The sequence below is a fragment of the Tursiops truncatus genome, chromosome 10 (assembly GCF_011762595.2).
Source record: "Tursiops truncatus isolate mTurTru1 chromosome 10, mTurTru1.mat.Y, whole genome shotgun sequence".
Lineage (NCBI taxonomy): Eukaryota > Metazoa > Chordata > Mammalia > Artiodactyla > Delphinidae > Tursiops > Tursiops truncatus.
The window spans coordinates 36,914,922-36,940,730 of record NC_047043.1 but is presented as its reverse complement, the minus strand read 5'-3'; the positions used below and the strand labels follow the sequence as shown (position 1 = coordinate 36,940,730).

The 25,809-nt window shown below is 48.8% G+C and overlaps 1 protein-coding gene across 16 annotated transcripts in view; it reads right to left on the bottom strand.

Moving 5' to 3' along the window:
* The window catches only part of CPNE5 (copine 5), a 125,555-nt gene that overhangs the window by 56,489 nt on the left and 43,257 nt on the right, over positions 1–25,809 (bottom strand). For 12 of the 16 annotated variants that reach the window (XR_012334477.1, XR_012334481.1, XR_012334480.1 and 9 more), the window contains exons 4-9: positions 15,988–16,091; positions 14,483–14,522; positions 14,192–14,268; positions 12,357–12,416; positions 10,169–10,219; positions 9,820–9,883 (exon numbers count right to left, since the gene is read on the bottom strand). Coding sequence is in view for 9 of the 16 variants with exons in the window: in XM_019949809.3 (XP_019805368.1) it covers positions 9,820–9,883; positions 10,169–10,219; positions 12,357–12,416; positions 14,192–14,268; positions 14,483–14,522; positions 15,988–16,091 (396 nt within the window). In the remaining 7 variants the exon portion in view is untranslated. Of the gene's footprint in view, positions 1–3; positions 9,628–9,819; positions 9,884–10,168; positions 10,220–12,356; positions 12,417–14,191; positions 14,269–14,482; positions 14,523–15,987; positions 16,092–23,256; positions 24,688–25,809 lie in introns of those variants that run through there. The other 4 variants (XM_073810796.1, XM_073810804.1, XM_033864356.2 and 1 more) reach the window with 4 other exon arrangements.

Genomic DNA, 25,809 nt, shown 5'->3' with positions numbered 1-25,809 from the left:
TGTGGTCTCTGTCCCTGCCCCACTCCCACCTCTACCACCTCATATGCCTTCCCTCAAGGACATCTGACAACAGCAAACAGAGCATCCCTCCATTCACTGGCTCATTCATTCATTCAACAAACATGTATTAGACACCATCTGTGTGGGCCTGTCACTGAACTCAGTGCTTTACAGCCTTATCATATTTAGCCCTCAGAATAATCCTTTGTTGCTTTTTACAAATGAGGACGCTGGGGGTTGGGGGAGCTAGGTAACCTGCCCAACATCACCAGCTGGCAACTGGTGGAACAGAAATTCAACATGTATGAACTCAACATGATTTCAAAGTCATGCCTCTTCCAGCACAGAGCACACTATAGTTCACAAGACCCGCTTCCCTGTATCTTTAGAGTCGCTGATTTCTTCTGACTCGGGTCAGGGCTGGATTCGGGTTGGCCTGGGCTGAGAGGGTCTCCTGAAGGGAGGCCCTGAGGGGCAGTGCTGGGGCACAGTGGCCAGCACACGGAGGCGCCCAGGTAATGATGGCTTTTATCATGTCCCTCAGCATCGCCCACCTGAGAGGGACAAGGAGGCCGGATTGGGGGCTTCCAAGGCCTAGAAGCCCCGGAATCTGAGAGCCTCCTGAGGAATCTAGGACTTCAGACCTGGAATAGAGAATGGCTGACTTACCGAGCACTTACTCGATGCCAGGTGCTGTGTTAAGCCTTCTCTTTACACATATTATTTTACTGAATCCTCATTATAACAGTATGAAGTAACTCCTCTAGTCTCCCAGTTTACAGATGAGGAAACTGAGGCTTTTAGAGGTCGTCCAAGATCACACAGTGGTGGTAACAAAGGCAGTTAGACTTCAGGGCTTTCCCTCACACCCTCCCAGAAAGATATCTAGCCTTCTAAGTCCATCCCCAGCAGTCACTATCTTTCCCCAGGAGAAAGTTCCAATCCCATCCCATGCTGGATGGAGGGAGCACTTTAAACGCCTCCCTGGGGAGTTCCATCCCAAGGCCTAGAAAGAGGAGGAAGCCTAGGACCTGGTAGGCTCCTCCTGGCACTGGCTATATAATTTGTGGGACCCAGTAAAAAGGGAAAATGTGAGGTCCTTTGTTCAAAGAGTATTAAGAGATTTCAAGACTGTAACAGCAGAACATTAAACCAAGAGCAGGTCCTGTGTGACTGAACAGATCACATGCCCATAAAGTGGGCCCTGGCTCCTCCCCATGGATGGAACCATCAGCGGCATCAGAAAACAGACCAGACTTTGCTGAGTAGGAGCCCCAGCAAGGAATGCAAAGCTCTGAGTTCTAGTTTGTCCCAGCAGTCCTTCAAGCCCTCTGAGCCTGTCTTCTCATCTATAAAGTGACGCATTGGACAGGATGATCACCACTGTCCTTTTCAACTGGGCGGTTTAGGTCTTGGCGCTGATGCCACAGGGAGCGTACTGGGAAAGGGGCGGCATCTAGGGAAGGCTGGTGCTCAGGGGACAGTCTGGGGATCCAGGATCCCTCCAGCATAGCTTGGTGGTTATCACAGTGACCTCTCCCACATCTGGAGGTCACCTGTGTGACACCTTCACCTGAATGGATACAGGCAAGCTGCACATGACACCTATACTGGTTGACTATGAAATACACACATATATTTGAAACAACCAAAACAGATGCCACAAAATCCAGAGGCAAAGCTCTTATTTTTCCTTCCTAGAAGGACCCCTGCGGGCCCTGCAAGGTCAGGGAGGGGAGCAGGAATATCAGAAAAATATTAATGCAGAACTTAATAGACCCTAACTTCCAGGACTATTTAGTGCTCCACTGGGAGGGCCATGGTCCCAGCACAGCACCTGACAGAGAGAACAGTACAAAGGAGCCACAGACACCTGGTTGGAACCCCAGCTCTGCCATCTCCTAGCTGAGCAGCCTGGGGCAAGCAATTTAACCTAAGTCTTGGTATTCTCCTCTGGAAAAATGGAGTAATAATGCCCCCTGTGAGACTGTTGGGAAGACCAAGGGAGATGATATATGTTAAGTACCAGTCCACAGTGCCCAGCATAGAACAGCTAAAAGAATAGAAGCCAACACTCGCCAAGTGCCATCTACTCCCGGGCTGACCCATATGGAATTGCCAATGTTCAACTCGTGTTTATCTACGATAACTGCAATCGTTATTCCCATTTTAAAGCTGAGGAGACTGAGGCACAGAGAAGTTAATACCCTTTCCTGAAGCTACAAAGCTTAGTAAGAGGAGAAGCTTGGAGTGAAACAAGACAGTCTGGCTCCAAAGATTAATAGCTGAGATTCCAAATGATGACCCCGAATCATCAAGATAAGTTTAGTTATGTTTTGTAGCCTCAGTTTGAGAAGTCAGAGAAGTGTGAAATCCATTTTAGAAAAGTCTCCTCTATGCAAGCTAGCTAAAAAAAAAAAGACTGACTCTGAAATTCATCTAACTGGAAACATCCACCAGTGAGCCACATCTCATTCCCCCACCCCACCCCCATGGCAAATATGTGTGAGGCATTGCTGGGAGCTTATTTTGTTCTTCAACATGATCTGCCTTCCCTATCGCCACCCAGACCCAGAGACATTCGCCAAAAGCCCATTATGATAAACTGTATGGGGCCATTGTCAAATCCGTGGGCATAAGACAGAACTTCAGAGAGCTTTCTAGGCTATAACCAAGGCAAGGTTCCTCCCTAATGGGTGTGTGGCCCATGGGGAGCCTGTGAGACAAGGAGCATGGAGCTGCTTGGGGACTTGCTTTTGAAGGTGCTTCTGGGTTATGTCAATAGTCCTATTTACTATGCTTCAACTGTTCCCCTTAAATAAGGGTTAATGAATGAATCAACACTTGATATACATGTGACCCCAGGAAGAGGCTAGGGAAGCGGCAATAAAATGTACTGGGCCAGCAGGATCAGGGAGCAGCAAATTCTGGCTGAGGGTCAGAGGTCCTGCTGTTTGACATTCTCAGCCTGGCAGTGGGGCTCTCTGAACACATGATATGCCTGTCCCAAACCAGAAGCATCTCTGGAATCAACTGCAGAGATGATAAAACAGCTCCCACAATATATAATTTTCTGCAATTTCTGCCTTTTCACCCTATCTTTTAAAAAAACATATTAAGTTCTTCTAAAACAGCAGGATTGCCTCAATTTGCATCTTTCCGCATGTTAATCAGGCTGCTTGGGAGACCACAGCAAACAGCCTTTCTCTCTGGGATGGTGGCCTGGCCCAACTCTAGCATGTTAGGCTTCCCTGACCCAGGAGGTCAGCAAGTGGGCTGAAGGCTGGGAGAGGGTAGCAACGCGCCGGGGGTGGGGGGTGGTGAATGGAAGGCTGCTCTGGCTTGGGTCTTGCTGGCAGCCCCCAGGATCAGAGCAAGGATAAGGCAAGTGCAAAATTTAAGGGATTCCAAAAATCTCAATAATGAAAGATTTTAATGAGATTTTTTTTTAAAGATTTTTTTGATGTGGACCATTTTTAAAGTCTTTATTGAATGTTACAATATTGCTTCTGTTTTATGTTTTGGTGTTTTGGCTGCGAGCCATATGGGATCTTAGCTCCCCCACCAGGGATCAAACTCGCACCCCCTGCATTAGAAGGTGAAATCTCAAACACTGGACTGCCAGGGAAGTCCCTAATGCGATATTTTAAAAAATCAAAATCAATGCAAAAATCCATGATACATAAAATATCAAAAATCTGAATAAAGCCATTTTACAGATGAAGAAACTGAGGCACAGAGAGGTCAAGTAACCTGCCCAGGGTCACAGAGCTCGTAAGCAATGGCATTTGGTCTGGATCCAGAGCCCAAGTTCTAACCACTTTGCCCTACTGCTCACATGCTGTACCCTAAGAAGCACTTTTAAATAGATGGTGGAACCATGGTGACATTTACTGTCTTCTCTTTAATATTTGCTGCATTTTCCAAATTTCCTGGAATTAGTACATTGCCTTTTTTAGTCTGAAAAAAGAAGACATTGATTAAAAAGAAAAAACCTATATGGGAAAAGGATCCGAAAAAAGAATGGATATATATATATGTATCACTGAATCACTTTGTTGTACACCTGAAACTAAAACAATATTGTAAATCAACTATACTCCAATGTAAAATAAAAATTAAATTAAAAAATAAAGAATCATTAGCCACAACTCTGAAATTTAGCATTCCCGTAGGGAGAAACACAACTCAGAGCTGGGGGTGATTCCGTGACCAGTGACCTTCAGAAGGGCTTCTGCATTCATAGAGGGGCCCAGAGCCCCGGCCTGCCTGGGGTGTAGGCATTCAGGGATAGAAGCAAAGACTCCATAGGCTAGAGTTTATTCTAATGCAGATGGTGAGTATTAAAGTTGGTCTAGGAGGCTAGGCCTGTCGCTACACATTGACGGGAATAACCACCTTGAGGTCAAGCTGGTTTTTCTCTCCTGTCTTAATGACTGACTTCTCAAGCAATCCAATCAGTTGTGTAACTGTTGATTTGGTCATTCAGAGGCTGAATACTCCAGATTGACCGTTTTTCCTCCTGCTCATTGAGCCTGTGTGTCTGGCATACTAACCAAAATCCATCAACTAAAGTTCAAAGAAAAATGGAACAATTCAGCTATGAGGATGTTCACTGCAGTAATAATTATACTGTTTCCTTTAAGAGAATAGCTTTAATAAATTATGGCCCATCCATAAACAGAAAAGTGATATACAGCTATTAAAAATGTCTTCCAAGAATATCTAGTGACATGGGAAAATAAATCTGGTTACCATATTCTACTAATTATAAGAAAAAACTATATATTTGTACGCCCAGAAAAAAAGCCTTGGAGGAAATGCATCAAAATGGCAACAGTGATTATCTCTTGTTGATGTTTGTATTCTTTGTATTTTCCAACTGTCTGTTAGAAACATGTTATTTTTCTAGCATCAGGAAAAGTGTTTTTGTTCTGTTTTCTTTCATTCTGTTTTTTTTTAACCAGAAAGATAATTTCTAAGACCAAAACATTACAAATTAACTTTTTTAAAAGGTGATGTCTGAATCCTGATCATTTATCATGAAGGACACTTACACCTGTGCTGGCCACACACACATTTTTCCCAAACATCAACCTGCATATTCTGACACTCAGAAAACCTTCACCACTACCCCCCACTTCACCTTACCTCTTTCTTCCTACCTTTCTCCCTCCGTCCCAGGACTCTTCCTGAGCCTCCCATATAGAGACACTGGGCTCTCTCTGAAGTTTGTCTTTAGAACAATGAGAGTTCTGACTTTAACAGGATTCAAAGCTAAGCTCCCTGGCCACAAGGTCCCACACAACCTGGCCTCCACACTCACCCACACCCTTGCCTCTCTGATGTCACTCATCACTCTTTTCCTGCTCCTGGGCCTTTGCAAGAGCTAACCTCTTTGCCTGGATCCATCTCCCCCCAGGTAGCTGCAAGGGCTCACTGCCTCACCTGTATGTATTTTGGAATAGTGTATAGTATATCCATGAATTTTCCTTCAAGATACTAAAGAGTGCTATAAAATATTTGTTATAAAAAGGAGGCAGGGGGGCTTCCCTGGTGGTACAGTGGTTAAGAATCCTCCTGCCAATGCAGGGGACACGGGTTCGTGCCCCGGTCCGGGAAGATCTCACGTGCCACGGAGCGGCTAGGCCCGTGAGCCACAACTACTGAGCCTGCGCGTCTGGAGCCTGTGCTCCGCAACGGGAGAGGCCGCGACAGTGAGAGGCCCGCGCACCGCGATGAAGAGTGGCCCCCGCTCGCCGCAACTGGAGAAAGCCCTTGCAAGAAACGAAGACCCAATACAGCCAAAAATAAATAAATAAATAAATAAATAAATAAATAAATAAATAAATAAATGTATTTAAAAAAAAAAAAGAGGCAGGGTTGAGGACCACTGCTGTGCTGTGATTGCTGGTTGGCAATTTCTGTCTCTCTCTCTCATACTAAATTGGAAACTCTGGGAGGGCATGAACTGAGCCAAAGCATATCTGATGAAATGAAATGAATGAATACACGAGCAGGCTGTTGATACCTAAAAGGGGCGGGGGAGGGGCAGCTGCAGTGTGAAGCTTTGACTCCCTTGGCTTGTGAGAGGTGAGCCACACTTTTGCCAGTGTGTACAGGGACCTGACTGGGAGGCAGTGAGAATGTGCATCCGGCCAGGACCTCCTGACTCCAGAGCAAGGCTGGTCTGGGTGGCTGGCAGCCCTAAGGGTAGCTAAGGGTCTGGGGAGGGGAAGGCAAGGAGCTATCTGCTCCCTGCACCCGCAACACCCCACTGCCTCTCTCCAGAAGCCCAGCCACTCACGCCTGCTAAAGGCTACTGGCCTGACAAAGACCACAAAGCCCACAGCTGTTCCGTGTACCATGAAGACTCGGGACTTCCCTGGGTGAGGGAAAGACTCCCTGAACCAAGGCTTGGGCTAGAATCCTGCAGTCTTAGGCAGGTCACTTCAACCTCTCTGCATCTGTGCACTGGGTTACTCACACCTACCCAGCCCTGAGCCCCATGGTGATAATCAAATAGACTGTTAACATGAGAGTCTTGGTCAACTGTGAGGACTATGCAAATATTGCTCAGTATTACACGGAAAAATCATTGTTTTACTGATGAGCATAATGAACTCTTGGGTCATTCAGAGCCCCTTCAGGAGATTAACTCGTCGTTGTCAATATCAAGTATCACTGAATAATATTTTGGATCAAATTCGGATTGTTGGCACTTTCTTGGTATTTAAATTCCAGATGAGAAGGGCTTTTCTATAACCTATCAAAGCATGCTGGTGACCCGCTGGAGTCTACTCTAATCTTTTGCTGGTCCCTGCCCGCCCACACCATCCCCATGGATGAAGGGAGGGTTTGTCTGCTTTGGCAGAATATATCCATTTGAGCAGGAAGCCCTGCTCTGGTGAAAAACCATCTCTCAGACTCCACCCTCTTCCTTTGATCCTCCTACTGAATGCTGGAATGACAGAAGCAAAGCCGTTCAGATGTAATTATTTTAATTCAGCCAGATGCTGGGAATTAGTCTCTTTTCCTTGCAAGTATTCTAGGGAAAGACAGAACTCAGCCAAAGATGCCCCAAAAGAAAAGGAGCTGACAATATCAAGAGGAAGGGAGGGAGCCCCCCCCCAACCCCCACTTGCTCTGAAACAGCTTAAATCAAAGAAACTGCTGTCATCCCTGGATGAAGGCGGGGAAGGGAGGAGTGGGGAAGGAGGAGGAGGAGGCAGAGCCTAAGGGGTATTAAACCCAGACTGTTTACCAATCCCGGAAAAGAAGACCAATAACAGCACCAAGCATTGTCCAGAGCTTTAGAATTTCCAAAGCAATTTCACTTGCATTACTTTATTTAATTATAAACTAGGGAGGAAGTCACCAACTGAGTTATAAGCATGGGGGCAAACTGAATCTAGGCTTCAGGGAATTCAGATTCAACCTTTCCCAGACACCCACTAGGAGCCCAGCCCCTGCTAGGCACAGTCCCTTCACAATCTCCTTTAATCCTCACTGCCACCCTATCCGCCCCAGCATACATGTGGGGAAACTGAGGCTCAGGAAGCTTGAACAGAAGCTCTAGTCTACGCATCAGCTGCATTCTCTCCCTTGTTGGGACTCTAACAGCGTTGAGGTCTCCAGCATATATAGGCATAGGAGTTTTCATCATCACCTGCTTCCTATTCATTCAGTCACAGATTCACAAAAGAACCCCTGTGATCACCTACTGCACGCCACGCCCTCTCCTGGGTGTATACGAGGGGGAGGTTTAGTCCTGCGGTCAAGTTCCTCCAGACCCACTGAGGTAAACAGACAAGTAGAGAAACCAGATTGAGCAATTGTGTTTGAGATGATTTGGTCATTGTTATACTGCCCTGTCCTAACAATTCTGTGTCTTATTCTCCAACTGGAAGGCCCTGAAAGCAGAGTTTGGGGCACTACAGCCTAGTCATTAAAGACCCTGGCTCTAGGACCAGACTGCCTGGGCTCACATCTCTTCTACTCAGTGGCTGTGTGACCTTGGGCAGGTCCCTTAACCTCTCTGTAAAATGAGGACCATATACATCAGATATTATAATACATCATTCTATGGATTACATTACATATTATAATACATCAGATAAATAAACTGATACTATATACCACTTAGCACAGTGTGTGTCTCAGAATAATCGCTCAATTAATATTGGCTACCAATTTATACCTCCATACACACCAGTAGTTCTCAAAGTATGGACCAGGAACCCCCAAGGGAGTCCACGAGGCCAAAGCTATTTTCATAATAATGCTGATAAGACATGGAGTTTTCTAGAAGTTATCCAACAGTGATATCATAACAGATTGACTGCAGAAGCTGATATGAAAATCCAGCTCTTCTGTTAAGCCAGACGTTAAAGTGATTTTTTAAAATATAAAGCAAAGCACTCTTCTCAATAAATGAATTTTATTTTGGAAAATATAGTTATTTTTCAAAAAAGATGTTACTTCTGTTAACCTATAATGGGTTAAACTATTGTTATTTTTAAATGAATTAATACATAATTTAAATTTCTTTTTTTTTTTTTTTTGGCAGCACTATGCTGCCGCATGTGGGATCTCAATTCCCCAACCAGGGATTGAACCTGCGCCCCTACAGTGGAAGCACGGAGTCTTAACCACTGGACTGCCAGGGAAGTCCCTCAATTTTAACTTCTAATATGGTAAATACTGATAGCTAATGGATACGATAGTTATACTGCCTTCCCAGGAAGGTCAGAAAATGCTGTTTCTCCTCATCCCTCCCAGGCCCTCTAATCTGAGCTGGATCCAGCCCCATAAGGAAGCTGATTTCCCAGGTTACCCCAGAATTGGTCTTGTGCTCACACTGTCGCTGTATCCTCCTTTTCTCCTTATGACCCTCTAAGTTCTCACCTGTGACTCCTAATTAACCTAAGGGGCATGCAAGCCTGGGTAGTTTAGGGGAATAAGCCTGGGTTTCAGAATCAGGCTGACCTGGATTAGAACCCTGGCTCTACCACTTATTGTCCTTGAACAGGTGATTAGCCTCTCTGAACCTCACTTTCCTCATCCATAAAATGGGAATAACAATGGTTACCCTACCTCTTAGGATTGTTGTCAGAAGTAGTGATAACATGTAAAATGCCCAGACATTGACAGACAGAAACTATCACCATTACTGCATTTTATCAGCATTATTAGCTATTGGGTCCCCTGAGCCCCTTCTTGGGTGCTCAGCTACCTGCCAGCTGTCTCCATCTCCTTCTTTTCCACAGTCCCACAGAAGAAGCAAAACCAAGGGCTGCCTAGGATTGCAGACTCTGGCTTCCCAACACACACACAGACACACACACACACACACACACACACACACACACACCCCACATGCTCTCTCTCCCTCAGCCCCATGCAGGGGTGTCACCCTACTCCAGAGCTAAAAGTGAAAAATGACAACTAAATGCCAAGCGCCCAGGCTCCAAGAAAAGGCCCCTCTGTTGCTAGTGTCAGTGCCAAGGCAGTCTTGGCTCAAGGACAAGTGAGCGGTGGCCATGATGGGGAGTGGACCAGGGCTCCCAGCCCAGCTCTGCTGCTGACTGTGGGCGAGTTTCCTCCTGTCTCTGGGCCTCAGCTCATCTGTAAAAAGGGAAGACACCTTCTAGCTCCGATGTTGTGGACTTCTACGACAGCCAGGTCAGACTGAGGAGCCCTGTCTTCCCCCAGTCCCTCCAATGACACACAACGGTCACAGAGAGGCCAGCTTGCTCTCTGTCACTGCTTCAACCCCACCCCCACCAGGTCCTGTCCTGGAGTCCCTCTGCCACTCACCCTGCAGTTGCTGAGCTCCTCAGCGGACAGGATGATGGTGCCACATTTCTTCCCTGGGACACCACTGGGAGAGGAGAAGATGAAAGAATGGAAAGTCAGACAAAGACAGAGCCACAAGCCTGAACTCTCCCTGAATCAGCCCTCTTCATCCTCCTCCCGCCACCCCCAACCAACCAGCAGATCTGCCCCAAAGCCCCTAAGAAGACACAGTCTCCTGTGGCCTAGGGCACTGCTTCCTGGGCCAGGCCCCCAGGCCTGGAGCTGCCCCGCCCCCTGCTCCCCAAGAGCCCGCCAAGAAGGGTACTGTCTGCAGTGAAAGTCCTAGAATTGGAAAAGCATCCAGACTCACCCGGAGGCTTCCAGACCAGTGGTCCTCAAACTTTCCATCCAAAGACCACTTCTGTGGGCAAAAGACCTCGTGGGCTAGCCACCCCACCCTGCACCCAGCTGATCCCCAGAGTCCTGGAACATTCCAGCTCTGAGCCACTCTGATTCATCGTAGGTGAGAGAGCAGTAAAAGGGGGTAAAGCAGGAGGACTGGTATACTCTTGGTGGCAGCTTGCCGGGCCCTCTCCCACGGCTCCCTCCCCTTAAACTTCTTGGCTGGGGTCTCTCTGGGGGAGAGAGATCCCGACCAACCATGTGCCTCCTCTGTGAGGGAGGCAACCGGGACATGAAGTCAACCCACCCAGAGAATCCCCTCTAGGAGGGCAATTCCCAGGGTGGAGCTCTACCCAGGGGATCTGCACTACCTCTTCCTTTGATCAGGAGGGCCCCCTCCCCCAGGCACCATCCCATCCCATTCCGATTGTTTAGGACTAACCCAGGGGGGTCCCAGTGCAGCCAGGGGCCACTGGGAGGGAGAAGAAAATGGCACGTTGTCCAGTAGCTGTGTGACTTTGGGCTCACTACGACACCTCTCTGAATCTCAGTTTCATGGCCCATAAAATGGGTGTAATTGTAGCATCCATTTTACTAACTAATATGCACACACACAGTGCCTGGCACAGAGAAGGCCCTCAAGAGCACCATTTCTCTCCCTGCCTGGTTTCCTTTACAATCGTGCAAAGCTGATAAAATCCAGCCCCACAATTGGGCCAGCCTCAGGGTCACCAGCATGTTGACTGTGGATCATATTTTGAGAACCACTGATGGAGCTCTCCCCAGTGCCAGCTCTTAAAGGGAGAGGTTCTCAAACAGGGGAGGCATGGGAGCCGGCCCTGAGGGCTGATGAGACAGCCGAAATCTCTCCAAATCAGGTGAGCAGAGCAGAGGCTGCATCTCAAGGTTCCCCTGCCATAGCCAGGTGGCGGTGCCTGACAGCTTGTCCCCCTAGACTTGGGCAGCTGAGTTGAGTAACCCAAAGCCCCTCCCTACCTCCCCCGCCCCCCAATCTGGCCCTCCTTGCTAGTAAAGATTGATTTGTTTGACCAGGGAGATAGAATCCTCACACCAGCCTCCTCTGTCCAATGGTTCTCCATCTGCTCCTCTCTTTGCCTCTTAGCCCCTCTTCTATTTCCAATCTTTCCTTCCACGCTCTCAAGCCCCAGTCTGCTCCCACCTGCTCGCTTGGCCTCTCTCTCTCTCTCTCCCTCCCTCCCTCCATCCTTCTGGTCTTTCTTGCTCTCCCTTTCTGTTTCTCTCTCTGACTCCTGCTCCCTCTCCAATTGCTGCTTCTCTACTCTTCTTATAAATTAGCATCCATATACTTCCTGGGCTGTGAGCATCCCTGGGTCCCCTGAAGGCCTCTTTCCCACATCCCGCTAGGCTGGTGGCCAATCCAGCTGTTGGGACCCCAACTTCTAGGAGCCCTCTGCAAAGGCCAGTGGAGCTTTGCTTACTCAGCCAAAGTGCTCGTCTCCAGAGGCACCTCCAGGCTGGTCCCCCAAGCAGATGCTCCCTACCCTGGCTCCCCGACCCCTGCCAGGTGAGGACCCTTTCTCCAACCAGGAGAGGAAAGGGAAAGAGTGGGAGGGTCTTGGTTGCCATATCTGCGTGAGGCCAGCCAAAAGCAGATGTTCAGGGTGGGGGCTGGAGGAACAAGGCCAGCCTGCCACAGCTGGTAAGCAAATGCGGAGAGTAAGGATTTAGCGGAACCTACTCTGTGAGCAGGCTGACATCCAGCAGTGGAAGCAACGGAGAAGAAGATGGGGAGGAGATGAAGAGAAGAGAGGGGAAGGGTTAGAGGAGGTGGGAGGTGGAAGAAAACTGGCCGGGAGAGAGGAAGGGAAGGAAGAGTGCCCAGCCCCTGCTGATTCCCAGAAACAGCCCCTACCTCTAAGCCCCACCCTGCTCCCTGAAGTCCTATGAGCCATTGGGGCTGGGGATGCTGGAGCTCTAGCCTGGACGGGGGGAGGGCCAGCTGCGGAGTGGCCCAAAGTGCCACTTTAGGAGGGACCCAGGACCCTCTCTGTGTCCCTGACCAGGGCTAAAGGCACAGTGGTAGGAGCAGGGACTGGGCCAGGACTCTGAGGCCCCCTCTGCAGAGCTGGCTGAATGTCTGAGGACTCCAGGGCTAGAGATGTCTGGTGGCCTACCCGTTGGATACAGCTGGCATGGGTTTGCCTGTCCTGGAATTCAGGCTGAATGCTCCTATTCTGTGGAGAGAGAGAGGGCAGGTCATGAGCTGAGTATCCCCATTCTGAGAGGCCAGAGCACTTGGCATCTAGATTCTTGGAGACAGGTTTCTGTTCTGGGTCAAACATCAAACCAGGACCAAGAGCCACAGGCCAGAGGAAGGAGAGGTTTTCTTCCCAAACCTTGTTGTGAAGCCCCGGGCAGCTCCACCCCAGGGGTTCTCAAAGTGTGGTCCCCAGGCAAGCAGCATCACAGCCCCTAGAAATGTGTTAGAAATGTAAATTCTCAGGCCCTTGCCCAGACCTGGGGTTGGAGCCCAGTAGTCTGTACTAAACAAGCCCTCCAGGTGATGCTGATGCCTGCTACAGTTTGAGAACCTCTGCTCTACCTCTTTGAGCCTCAGTGTTCGGGCTGTGAAATGGGGAGATTGCTGAGATAATCACATGAGGCCATGGAGACAAAAGACTGTCTGGTTCAGAACAGATGCCCAATGAAAGGGAGCCCTTCATAGGTCTAGCCTGGGAGACAACTAGACTTACACACATGAAAACTTCATGTGTCTTCAGTGGGGAGAGTAGATCCCCCTCCTTCACCAACACCCAGCATCTCAGCATTTTAGATCCCGCTTACCCTTTAAGGCTCCTCTCAGTAGCCATCCCCTATCCCAAGTCTTCCTTGATCCCACTTGAAGGTGTGTCCCTCCACCAAAGGTGGGTCAGGGGACAGCACAGACCCAAATAACTCATGTGCATTTGATCCAGGCAGTGGGGAGCTGAGAGGGGCCGACACAAACTCACTTCCGGGACCCCAAACTCTATAAACTTCAGAGCCCCCAAACATAAGTTTACTACCTGTTCTCAATAAATGATAGCTATTTATCACTATCTTCTGTGAACCCAGAGGAGGAGATGTTTGTGGGGATAGTGAGGCCTTTCTGGGGACCCTGAAGTTGCCACACAGTTACTGGGGGTCAGAGACAAGGGCCTGGGAGAGAGACCACCCCCCCACCCCCACACAATAACACATTCTGCAGTTATTGATCACGGTGAGGGGACAGCATCCAGTGTGAACTTGGCAGAAGCAAGTGCAGGGCTTTTCTGCCCACCCTGCCCTATGACCTGGACACTTGTCTTAGTGTGAAGGCCTCTCTTGCCTGGGCCCTACTCCTGGGGCTTCCTGAAACAGGGACAAGAGAGGTCACCCCATCACCTGGCCAACCTGGCTGGTCCCTGAAGCCACCCTCAGGCTCCACTGTGACAAGCCTTGGGACTCCACATCCCAGAGCCTGCTCAGTGTAATAGTCTTCCCCTAAAAGCACTTAAAACCCTATGATGCAAGGGCAGGGTGGGATAGGGAGGGCCTCATCATGCCCAGCTCTGGCCTCAACAAGGTATGAACAATCTGAGGAATACTCTTTGTGAGTAGATCCCTGGGTTCAAATCCCAGCTCTTCTACTTCCTAGCTGTGTGGCCTTGGGCAAATCAATTTCCCTCTCTGGGCTTCAGTTTCTTCCCCTGTACAATGATGGGGTGGGGTGTGAGAGTGGGGTAGATAGTATCTTGGGCCATGCTAAGGAACATGGGGTTCTAATAACTGAGCCAGGGTCCCTCCAAGATAACTGGGTTAAAAGCCCTGCAAGGGCAAGGCCCATGAGGTCTCCTTATTTCCGATTGTCTGTTATGACTGGCTGACTGCTTTGCCCCTCCCCTGAGCCAGCCCTCAGCAGGGATGAACAGGAAGTTGGCCCATCACTGAGGAAGCAAACCAGACAGGTCCCACTCCCCTGAACACTTACGTGAGGGACTTCTCCAGGCGGCTCCCAGGGGACCCCACAATCTCTCCAAGGGTGCAGAAGGCCTGGCCCAGAAAATCCTGCACATCCAGGGTACAGAAAAGACCACCGTCACCCACTCTGTTCACAGCCATCCCACCTCCTCCATCACCTCACCCCTGGAAGTATGAGGGCTCTGAAATGACAGGATGCAGCATCAGACACATTCTGTGTCACAGTGAAGCCCAAGGCCAACTCAGAGTTTGGCATTTAAGAGACTTTCAGAATTGCTGGGCAGGCATTGGCAGAACTCACGTGTTTGGATAAATCAGGACTCTTGGAGTCAACATCATATCTGCAGGGAACACAGAGAGATGGTGAAGGCAGCTGGGGCATCCTGCCCCAAATTGCCTGACTTCTTGAGCTGAGCCAGGACCCCTGCTCCCCCAAAACCAGGCACCAACACAGTGGATATTTCTGGGAGTAATAGCAGGGAGATGCAAATGGGAGCCTTCTAAGGTGCTAGTCTGTCTCTTGATCTGGGTGGTAAATGGATATCAAAATGCATCATTGGGGTAACACTATTAAGATTTGGGCACTTCACTATATATGTTATACCTCATTAAAAATTGAAAAAATAAAATAAACTTGCTCTGCCACCCTGGCTGGTTCACAGATACCTGAGCCACCCTGCTCTTCACTGACTGTTCTCCCACCTTCCCAGCTAAGGCTCAGCTGCCCTTGGACTTCAGTACCTTGCCTTTGACCTTCCCTGATTGTTTCCTTTTGCCCAGGCCTGCCCAACCTGCCCTCAGGCCTGAGCACTCAGGAAAGAGGGAGGCATGAATACCTGTACCTCAGCCCGCCACAGGCAGCTGATCCTGCAGCTGGGCACCTCTCTTCACCTGGGGCTGGCTCACCCACAGCCTCACCTGCAGCCCTTCCCTCCTGCATTCCGCCTCTACTCACACTGGCCATCTCTGCAGCCAAACAGTCATTCTAGGCACAGACAACTCCTACTGAGGGGCAGTCGTCATTGTGCCAGTCCCCTTCCCTGAGCACTTTCTCTCTCCAAAGTGTCACCAGGTGACTTCCCTACAATGGGCTGCATTGACTGCTCTGGGCCTCAAGTCCTTCTATTGCTGCCTCCAAAGTCATTTCCTTTCACTGCATTTTTTTCCTTTGCTCTCTCAGGTGCCAACCCCTCTTTTCTTCCCCACTCAGTCCACAATTCTCTAGAGCACAATCCTTTCTAATCACCTTAGACCCTGAAAATACAACAAAACACCACTCCTCCACCTGCTCATCAGACTAAAATCCCACCATCATCCTTAACCTCAGGAGAGGGGCACTCTGCATCTTTGTGATAAACACACAGATGCTTTGAGCCCCATCAGCCAAGTTACCTCTGCAGGAGGGGAAACTGGAGGAGACCCTCTCCCAGAACAAGCTTTGACAGAGGGAGAAGTCAATGGGGAGCTGGGGGGAAAGGGCTCCCCAGAATTAGAGCTGGGTTGCCCCCAAGATCTTTCCTCACCACCCCCCGAATCAGGTAGCTTGCCCAGCACCCTCCCACACTGAGACAAATGGGGGGGTGCCTTTGTTCCCCCTCCCACCTCCTTTCCACCTCCTGATGAAGGTGGGGCTGGATTCAGCTAATTGTCACTTTTATCCTAGGCCAACCCTGAGCTTCTCTACGATCACAGCTCCCCGCTACCTTCCCTCGTGAGGAAACTCCCGCCCCACTACAGGTCCTGTAGCCCCACCTCCCATCCATGGTTCCTTCCCCAGCTCCATCCTCAGCACGATCTTCTACTTACAGGTCAAAACGGAGGTTCTGCTTCTCCTCGAAGAAGTAATCCACGATGAATTTGCGCACAAAGTCGGGATTGAGTGTGTTGTCGATGACTTCAGTGCGTCCGAACTACAAGAGGAGATGGGGCGTGGATCTCACGGCCAGGCTGGTGGAACAGGGGAGCACTGGGCTCGGAGCCCCTCAGTCCTGAACCCGGTAATGATGGAAGCCACGCCTCTCCCAGCTCCTGCCCCCACCCCCCCCATCAAGGGGAGAGCTCCCACATCTAACAGTGGAAGCTGTCCACCTATGGCTCCAATCTCCATTGTCACTTTATTCTCCCTTTCTCTATATAGGCTCCACTCAAGTGAGATGGTTTTGATACCTGGATACCTGAGCAGGCCCTTCACTTGTTCACCTCACTGCCTTTGCCTAGGCTGTGTCCTCCACCTGGCCTCCCCTTCTCAGCCAATGGCACATCCTCCAATCCTTCAAGGTCTGCTGTTAATGCTGCCTCCTCCAGGAGATCTTCCTGATTCCTCCAACCAGAGAATTACTTCTCTCTGAGCCACCACTGAACTTGTGCCACCTCTATGACCACCTTCCTTCTCTGACTGATTCCGCATTAGGTGTGTATTGATTTGATGCCCCAATTGTAAATGCAAGGCAGAGACAGGGACTGTGGGATCTTTTCAGGTCCCATCTCGTGGCATTCATGCCCTTGTGCAATCCCCTCCCCTTGAATATGGGCTGGAGCTAGTGACTCACTTCTAATGAAGACTGGACTAGAGCACAAGTCACTTCCAAGGTTATGTTATAAATGACTATGGCTTCCGTCTTAGGTGCCCTCTCTCTCTTGCTTGCTCACTTTGATGAAACCACATGCCATGATGTGAGCTGCCCTAGGGGGAGACCCATGTGGCAAAGAAGCAAGGCTATCAGCCAACCCACCCCTGAGAATCTAAATCTTACCAAAAACCACTGAGTGAACTTAGAAGTGGATCCTGCCCCAGCTGAACCTTGAGAAGACTGAGGCCCTGGCCAACACCTTGACTACAGCCTTGTGAGAGACCCTGACGTAAAGGATTCCACAGAGCTACACCCAGATCCATGACCCTGTTGTTTAAGTGGCTAAGCTGTGGGCTAATTTGTTACTCAGCAGTGCATAACTAATTCAGAGACTTAACTTTCTTGGTAACCCCTGCAACATATACACTAGAGTTTGGCACACACTGGACACTCAATAATTATATCCCATTAAACTCCCTGAATGACTTAAAGCAAGTCACTCCCCATTTCTGGGCATGAGAATTACTTAAAGTGTTTGTTAAAACATAGATTGTAGGTTCTGATTCAGTGGGTTTAGGATGAGGGCTAAGAATCTGTACTTCTTTTTTTTTTTAATTTATTTTTTGTGATATGCAGGCCTCTCACTGTTGCGGCCTCTCCCATTGCGGAGCACAGGCTCCAGACGCGCAGGCTCAGCGGCCATGGCTCACGGGCCCAGCCGCTCCGCGGCATGTGGGATCCTCCTGGACCGGGGCACGAACCCATGTCCCCTGCATCGGCAGGTGGACTCTCAACCACTGCGCAACCAGGGAAGCCCTGTACTTCTTTTTTTAAAATAAATTTATTTATTTATTTTTGGCTGCGTTGGGTCTTCGTTGCTGCGCGCGGGTTTTCTCTAGTTGTGGTGAGCGGGGGCCACTCTTTGTTGTGGTGCGCAGGCCTCTCATCACGGAGGCCTCTCTTGCTGCGGAGCACGGGGTCTTCAGTAGCTGTGGCACGCGGGCTCAGCAGCTGCGGCACACGGGCTCAGTTGCTCCGCGGAACGTGGGATCCTCCCAGACCAGGGCTCAAACCCATGTCCCCTGCACCGGCAGGCGGATTCTTAACCACTGTGCCACCAGGGAAGCCCAGAATCTGTACTTCTAAAAATGCAGGTGACACTGATGTTGCTGGTGCAGGGACCTCCCTTGGAGAACCACTGGGCTAGACTGTGGTTCACAGGGCTGGGAGCTCCCAGGAGCCTTCCCATGTCATGGAGGGGGGGCAGTGTGGGCACCGTTCCGGGCTACCAGTTCCATCAAAGCAGCTCTTTTACGTCTTCAATCCACTAGATAATTTCGGTGAGATTTTATTTTTAAAAAGGGACATGGGTCTAAAAGATAAAGTGCAAAAGCACTGTACACTCCATGGTGGTAGGGCATGATATTCCCCAAACTAAACAAGATAGGCAGACAAAATGAAAATATTTTAAATAGGTTGTCAATCATTCTTAACATGTTTCCAGTTGTCTGGGACATAGCTAGGTGTCCCCTTCTCCCCTGAAGTAAGTTAGAAACCTGCACAGAGAACCTCCCACCCAGGGCAGTGTGGGGTCATCTGGGGAGCACTAGATGTGGCACCTTCCTGCCCTCAGGCTCACAGCGAATCAATCTCTCATTCCCATCAATTCCATCAGCTAAATCTCTCCCCTCTCCCTGCCTCCTCTGCCGTGGCCTTGGTCAGGACTCTTCATTTTCTCGCCTCAATCACTGCAATAGCCACCTCCTGGCAGGTACCCCAGGTAGGCCAATCGCTAATGCTTAAGGACTCAGCTCCCCGAAAGTCCAGCTCTCTAACTCCCACCCCTTCCCTTGCACTCCCATAATCCTCCTCATATCCCTATGGCTGCACTCATCACAAGACCTAATAATGATCTACTCTTTCCATCCCACTAGACTGAGCTTCTCAAGCAATGGGTTGACGGGGATCCAAGTTTTCCTCATCTTTGCAGCTCAGGACCTGACACAGTGTTTAACAGAGTCACAGGCTCACAGTCCCACATGATTATAGCACCAGCAGCTGCAGTAAACACTTCACACCATATTACCTTATTTAATCCTTTTATGGCAGGCTTCCCTATTTTATGGATGAGAAAATGAAAGCACCAAAAAGCCAAGTAATTTGTCCAGGGTCACATGGCTAATAATTGCTGACTTCAAGGCACAACCCAGGCATTCTGGCTCACGTTCTCTAAGCCATGTTACCCTACATATAAGGTCCTGAGGGCAAGGACAGCGGAAGCCCACTGCTCCCAGTGACTGGTATACAGTAGGTACTCATTGTTGAATGAAGAAAGGTTGAATGAGGAAATCGATGAGAGGGTTTGAGTCCCAACTTCATCACAAGCTGATTGTGTGACTTGATCGGAGACTTTCAAAGCCTCAGTTTCCTCATCAGAAGATGGAGAATAATACTCGTTCTGCTTGCTTCTTAGAGTTATCCAACTCAATCCAATTATGAATTCAACAGTTTTTAAGCACTTATAAAGTAGGCCAGGCAGTGTGGTGGGTGCTGGGTTACAAACATAAATAGAACACGAATCCTGTACTTAAGGACTTCTCTATCATAGGTGGGACAACTCAAACAAATAACTACAATACAGTGTGACAACACTGTTAACAGAACTATATACAAAGGTCTAAGGCAGGGTGCTCCACCCTAGCTGGGGAAGTGTGAAAGTTATTAAAATGTACAAAAAAGCAGATCACTGGGCATCCTGTTTCCCATACTAGTCCAGGTATCTGATTTCATAGAGGTCTGCATCGTTCATTATCTCTGAGTTACTTTACAACTCCGTAAATTACAGAAAGCATAGAGTAATGCAGATGATTTTATCCATAGAAATGCAAATGGATTTTCCTCAGTGGAATGCAATTGATTATTTGATTATTACCCTGTGGATACAGACCAATTTTGCAGCTATTTGTAAATTCATTTCAGTATTCCTGATTTCATATATGTGTGTGTTGTTGGAATTATTTGAACCAGTTATAACATCTTTCTGGGTCCCTCGTTGATTAATAAGTTGAATAAATCTTTGCCGTGTGTTCATTTTATATTTCTATGGGAATCGTGATTTTGTCTTTAAAAAAACGTATCCTTTAACAGAAGATTTTTTAAAATACCCATGCTTGGAATTCCCTGGAGGTCCAGTGGTTAGGACTCTGCGCTTTCACTGCCAAGGGTGAGGGTTCAATCCCTGGTAGGGGAATTAAAATCCCACGAGCCATGAGGAGCGGCAAAAAAGACAAACAAACAAAAAAACCCATCCATGCTCAAGCCCTACCACAGGCCAATTAAATCCAAATCTCAATGGGTGGGGCCTGAACAACTGTATTTTTTAAAAGTTTCCTACATGATTCTAAGATGCAGATGGAGTTGAGAACCACAGATTCTCAGTAGGAACATGGTAGGAGGAAGGAAGAAAACTAACATTTACTGAGCCCCTTACTGAATGCTTAGTAGATCAAGTGGATCATTGAATTACTGCATTCAATTCTCACAAAAACCCTGTGATCATTTACCCATTTTACAAGTGAGAAAACTGAAAATCAGAGAGGTTAAGTGACTTGCCCAAGCTCACACCAGCTAGGCACAGCTGGGATCTAAACCTAAGAATGTCTAACTCCAAAGCTCATTTTATATTTATATATACATATATATATGTATATATATATATATATTTTTTAATTTGAAGATCTAATTGGCTTTATTAAATGACTCACGAATCGGGCAGCATCTCATCTAGGAAGCACAGAGATACTCCCCAAGGCTTATTATATTTTTACCTCATCTAACTGCCAAGAGTCCTCAAGCATTATGAAAGCCAAATAAAGATGAGGTTTACTTCACAAGCATTTATAGAAGCCTCCCTGTATGCAAGGCCATGGTAAGGACATTGAGTTGAATAAGACTGGGTTCCTGCCCCACCCCACAAATTCCATAACGATCTTATAACCCTGGTTGCAAAACAGTTCCTGCATTTTCCTCTCCTGCCCTTTCTAATTCTTAATCCCGTGTGTCTTCAGATGCAAAGAAAATTTCTCCTAATAGCTTTCTAGAATGTAGACTATTCCAGGAAAACACCCAGGTTCGAGAGAATCCTCTTAAGAAAGGGACCTACCTCCTCCTCAATGCACTGCCTTTCTCTCTCAAACACAATAAAAGTTCCCTCCGGCAGAATTTTATATAAACCCCAGCCCAGAAGAGGCAAGTATTCCTTTGTGCATCCTTCCATCTCCCTCCACTCCCGGCAGAGACTCCAAGGAAAACACCCATTAGGGAAGATGACAGCGCTGCTTTTAAAATGGCACTTGAAGCGCAATAGGGGGGAATTCCCTAGAGATTGATCTCTGCTGGAGAAGAAAATGGAGTTCCCCTGGAAACAGGACACGGAGGGGGACTCCAAGGGCACCCAATATCTCCTAGAGCACGAAAGGGGACAAGTGAGCCTGGCTGGGCGGTGATAAATTACCAGGACCAGGGGTAATTAACATATATGCACATCCTAAACTACTGCGAATGAAATCTTAAACCCAGGGACTTACTAAAGATGTTTTATAGCCTTCATTACTTGGGCTAATAACAAAGGGAAAAAAATGTGAAAACTTGAATTTTAAAAATCCAAGAAGCCACTGGGTCCGTGTCGGATCCAATTTATACCCCTATTAATGACGGTCAGATCACAGCTGAACTGATGTTTTTTTTAAAAAAAAAGAAAAAATTAATTTGGTTGTATTTCGTTCTACATAGAGAATTAGAGATTTCAAGCCAGAAGGGACTTGGAGAGATGAGGTTTTAGCAAGCAGCGGGAAGCACGCAAAGGCACGAGATCTGACTCTGCTAAGGGGGGCTTGGGGAGGAGGGGAAGGTAGGTTAACCCCTCACCACTCTGTAATCCTGAGCCAAGCCAGCCCTGAACGCCCTTCCAGGTCCCTGGAAGGGCCTGTCCCTCCCTCCATTCCATTCTGAAGCCCTTTGTCCACACTTGGTCTCTAAGGATGGGAGGGGGCCTGACACTGCTCAAGTCTGGGGCACAGACCACCAAACACTGGTAGGCACAGGAATTCTCTGATTAACAAAGCTGCAGGGAAGCCCCAAATCTGCTTTGTTTTACCAAGTGATTCTGATGCAGAGAATCCTAGAGAATTGTTGGGTAGGTGGCAAGTGTGGACTGGGGAGGCTGTGGTATGAAATTGGGGAAGGGGCTGAGCAGTCGGGGAGGTGAGGGGACTATGACCCCAGGGGCTGGGACAGCCTCCCAGAGAGGAGAAAGTACAAATGAGAAATAAGCCTGGAAATTAGGGTATTCACCCTCTGAAAAGCTTACTTCTTGTCCCTGGCAACAAAACTCAGTGGGAAAAGCTCCTGACATGTCACAAAAGATGCTCCCAAGGGTTCCTAAAACCCCTATGACTAAGTCCCAAGAATATCAATTAAGCAGCATTAATTACATATCATCAGTTTGAGCGAGACCCTCAGAGGGGAGGCAGACTTGAAACTTCTGTGAGGACTAAATTAAGTGGCTCCCAGGGGCTGTGCTACACATAGAAGTCGAGATTTATGGGGGCAGGTGGGCAGCTGTCCCACCAAACTGCCCTGGGACAAGGGCCAGTGCAAGGCTGGGATTGAGAACCCAGGTCAGGCAGTAAGGTCTTCCCTTCCCACATCCAACTACAAGGCCGGGAAGGGGCAAGCCTGTGTCAAGACATGGGCCTCCTGACCTGCAGGGGGCACTGAGCTGGCAGTTAGTCCTAGACTGATTTGGAGGCTTGTTCTCCATGCCAGAGAGTCTCCTGCTGCCGCCCCACCCTGCCCAGCTCCTTCTCCATTCCAGGAGATTGCTTCCCAATCAAACTCCATCACCTGGTTCCCTTGCTCTGTGGGTTCCAGTTGGGTTTGGCCAGTGGGAGGCACTGGCAGATGGCAGATGGCAGATGGGAGACGGGAGATGAGAGAATGTGGGCTATTTCCTCCGTCTCTGGCCCAGTCTCAGCACCACGGTTCTGGGAGGGGCTGTTCCCCCCACACCCACCACCACGCTCACCTCTCACTCACACACAATAACATTGTCTCCTCCCACTGCCCCTTCAAGCCTGGGTGGAAACAGCTCCCTGTTGTTGCCAGGCCCTGGGTGCTGCACTGTCCCTGTGGGTGTCCTCAACCTCACCCATACCTTTGAAAGAAATCCATTAAATCTCTTCAGTGAAAACAACTGAGTAGAATTCTCTCTCCTGCTGGGACCCTGACTGATATATTTTCTCTCTCACAAACACATTCACACACTCATACCATTTCCAACTCACCTGAACACAAACCAAGAACGGTCCCCACCCCCACCCCATTCTTCTTAGACACAGTAACATTCATGTCACCAGTAAAGTGTGTGACTCCTGCCCATGCAGCCTAGGTACCCAAGGTCTGTGACAGCCCTCAGAGATGCAGGGTCCCAACCCAGCCATCCTACCTGTGGGCCTTGGTGGGGACTCTCAGGGTCCAGGGCTCTCACCACAGCCTCTGCTTTGTAGAAAGTAGCCATCCCGGCCCCATCCACACAGATGTCAGAGAGCCCAGCAGGGAAGGGCAACCGCTAGATTAGAACCAGCTCTGAGTGGGCTGTGACACCCTGAAATTGAATGCAAATATCTGTACATGTCCTCATTTTCTGGGGAGAGAAGCCATGGTTTTCATCAATTTCTCAAAGGGAAGCAGAAAGCTTTAAGAACCACTAATTCTAGCTTTGGAAGGCAGATCTTGGGGGTTCGCACATAAGGCAGTAAAGTGAAGTAGTTAATAGAGCAGTCTGAGGCCAGGCTTCCTGGTTTCAAATCCTGGCTCTGCTATTCACTGGCTGTGTGACCTTGGCCAAATCCCTTTGTTAGGGAACAGTTGACCGAAACTGTCCACCTTGGCCAGGCACCATGATAACCACTTGCATAAGTTTCTCACAACAGGAGGTCCTGATAAGGAACATGGTACTGCTGCTGAAAACTAACTGAGAGAATATGGGAGGGGCCAAAGAGAGAGGGGAGATGCCAGCCCATAATACGTCTTGTAAAACTAACTGGAAGAATTTGGGAGGGGCCAAAAGGAAGGAGGAGACGCCAGCCCATAATATGTCCTACTAACCTCCCAGAATCCTTTCGCTGGAATCCATCTTGGCTGAGAGATGCACGCACCACCAGGAAGGACCCTGAGTCAGACCAAGTCTGGGCCAAGCAAGATGACTGGCCAGAGACAACCCGGCAACTAACCCCATTACCATAAAACCTGAGACTGTGAGCCATGAGGCAGAGCAGTTCTCCTGGGTTCCCTTACTGCTGCTCTCCACCCAGGCGCCCCGTCCCAATAAAGTCTTTTGCTTTGTCAGTGTGTGTGTCTCCTCAGACAATTAATTTCTGAGTGTTAGACAAGAGCCCACCCTTGGGCCCTGGAAGGGGTCCCCCTTCCTGCAACACCTTCACCTCTTTGCCTTAATTTCCTCTTCCATAAAATGGAAATGACCATTTATCCACACTTTATAGAGTTGTTGGAGGCTTAAATGATTTAGTGTATGTAATATACTTAGAAGAGAGCCTGGGACATAAAACATGCTCTGTAAATTTGTGATTCCACACTCTGGTTCTTTATAAATCCCAAACCCTGGCCCAGCCACCCAGGAGGTATAGATCTCCCAAGTCTCTGAACTCAGCCCTGTCTCTGAGATGCTCCTGGCCCTAACCGCTAACATTTCCTACCCATCTTCCATGCCTGAGAAGGTTTCTATCCTCCATCTAAAGGGGTCCTCTGTGCTTAAGTCCCCTGGAGGTCCCAGTTCTGTGTGGTTTCTCTCCAAATAACTTCCACATACAGGGTAAGGCTGAGGGGAAAATTCAGGGCTGGCCCTTTGCTCTTACAAACTAGCTGCTCCATTAAGATCAAGGTTCTGCCCTCCCTGTGGGCTCCCCTCAACACCTACCAATGCGCAGGCCTCAGTTAGAAAAAAGGAAGTAGAATGTGTAAATTTTGCTTAGCCACCCAGGCCTAGAGAAGAAAATTCACTCTGGCCACTGCAGGAAAGGGAAGGCAGGAGGACCCCTTGGGCAAGGAGGCTGCTAGTGAGAATGGGGGGAGTGGTGCCCTTGGCCCACTCATCCCCAGCTCAGACACTGGAGATGCAGAACAAAGGCAGCCTGGGAAGAGGCTCTCTCTGTTGCTTCCAGATTTCCAAAATCTGGTCCTCTTCTTCTTCCTCACAACCCACTTGCTGGGGGCAGTGACAGCAAGCAGCTCAGGGATGTCTCCCAACATGTCGGTCAACTCCCCACAGATGCCCATGGCTGGAGCCAGGGAGGTGCAGAGGGGTAGCCAGGCCAGTGGCCCAGGAGCCCCACTGGCCAGGGTTCTGTTACTTATTATCTATGTGAGACCACCTGGGTAACCCCTCGGAAGGTGCATTTCCCCATCGCTAAAACAGAACATCCTTCCTTCTCCAGGGGAAGGCTAGAGGGAAATGTGCATGAAAGGCTGCGCAGAGCATCTGCTGCCCAGTTGGTCTTCAATACTGATAACAACTGTCACCAAGCCCTACCAGGTGCCAGGTGCTAAGTGTTTTCCATATATTAACTCATTTAATATTCATAATAACTTTATGAGGCAGTACTATTATCATCTTCATTTTACAGAAAAGTAAACTAAGATAAGGCTCAGAGAGACTGAGTGACTTGCCCAAGGTCACACAGCTAATGGGTGGAAGGAACAGGATTCAAACTCAGGCATTCTGGCTCCTAATCAATTAGGAGTTGATTGAGTCACTCAACAATAAGAGGTTAATACTGTGAATGAGGCTGGGAATATGTCCTATCAGTCTTTACCCCAGCCCAACCTCTGAACTTCTTCAGTGCTGACTGTCCCTTCCACCTGGCTAATTCTTCCTGTGGAATTGGGTGGTTCTACAGGTCAGGTGGCACAGGTGAGCGCCCCGATCTATTCCTCTGCTCAACCTCCACACCACCTCTAACCCCTACACACACACACACAC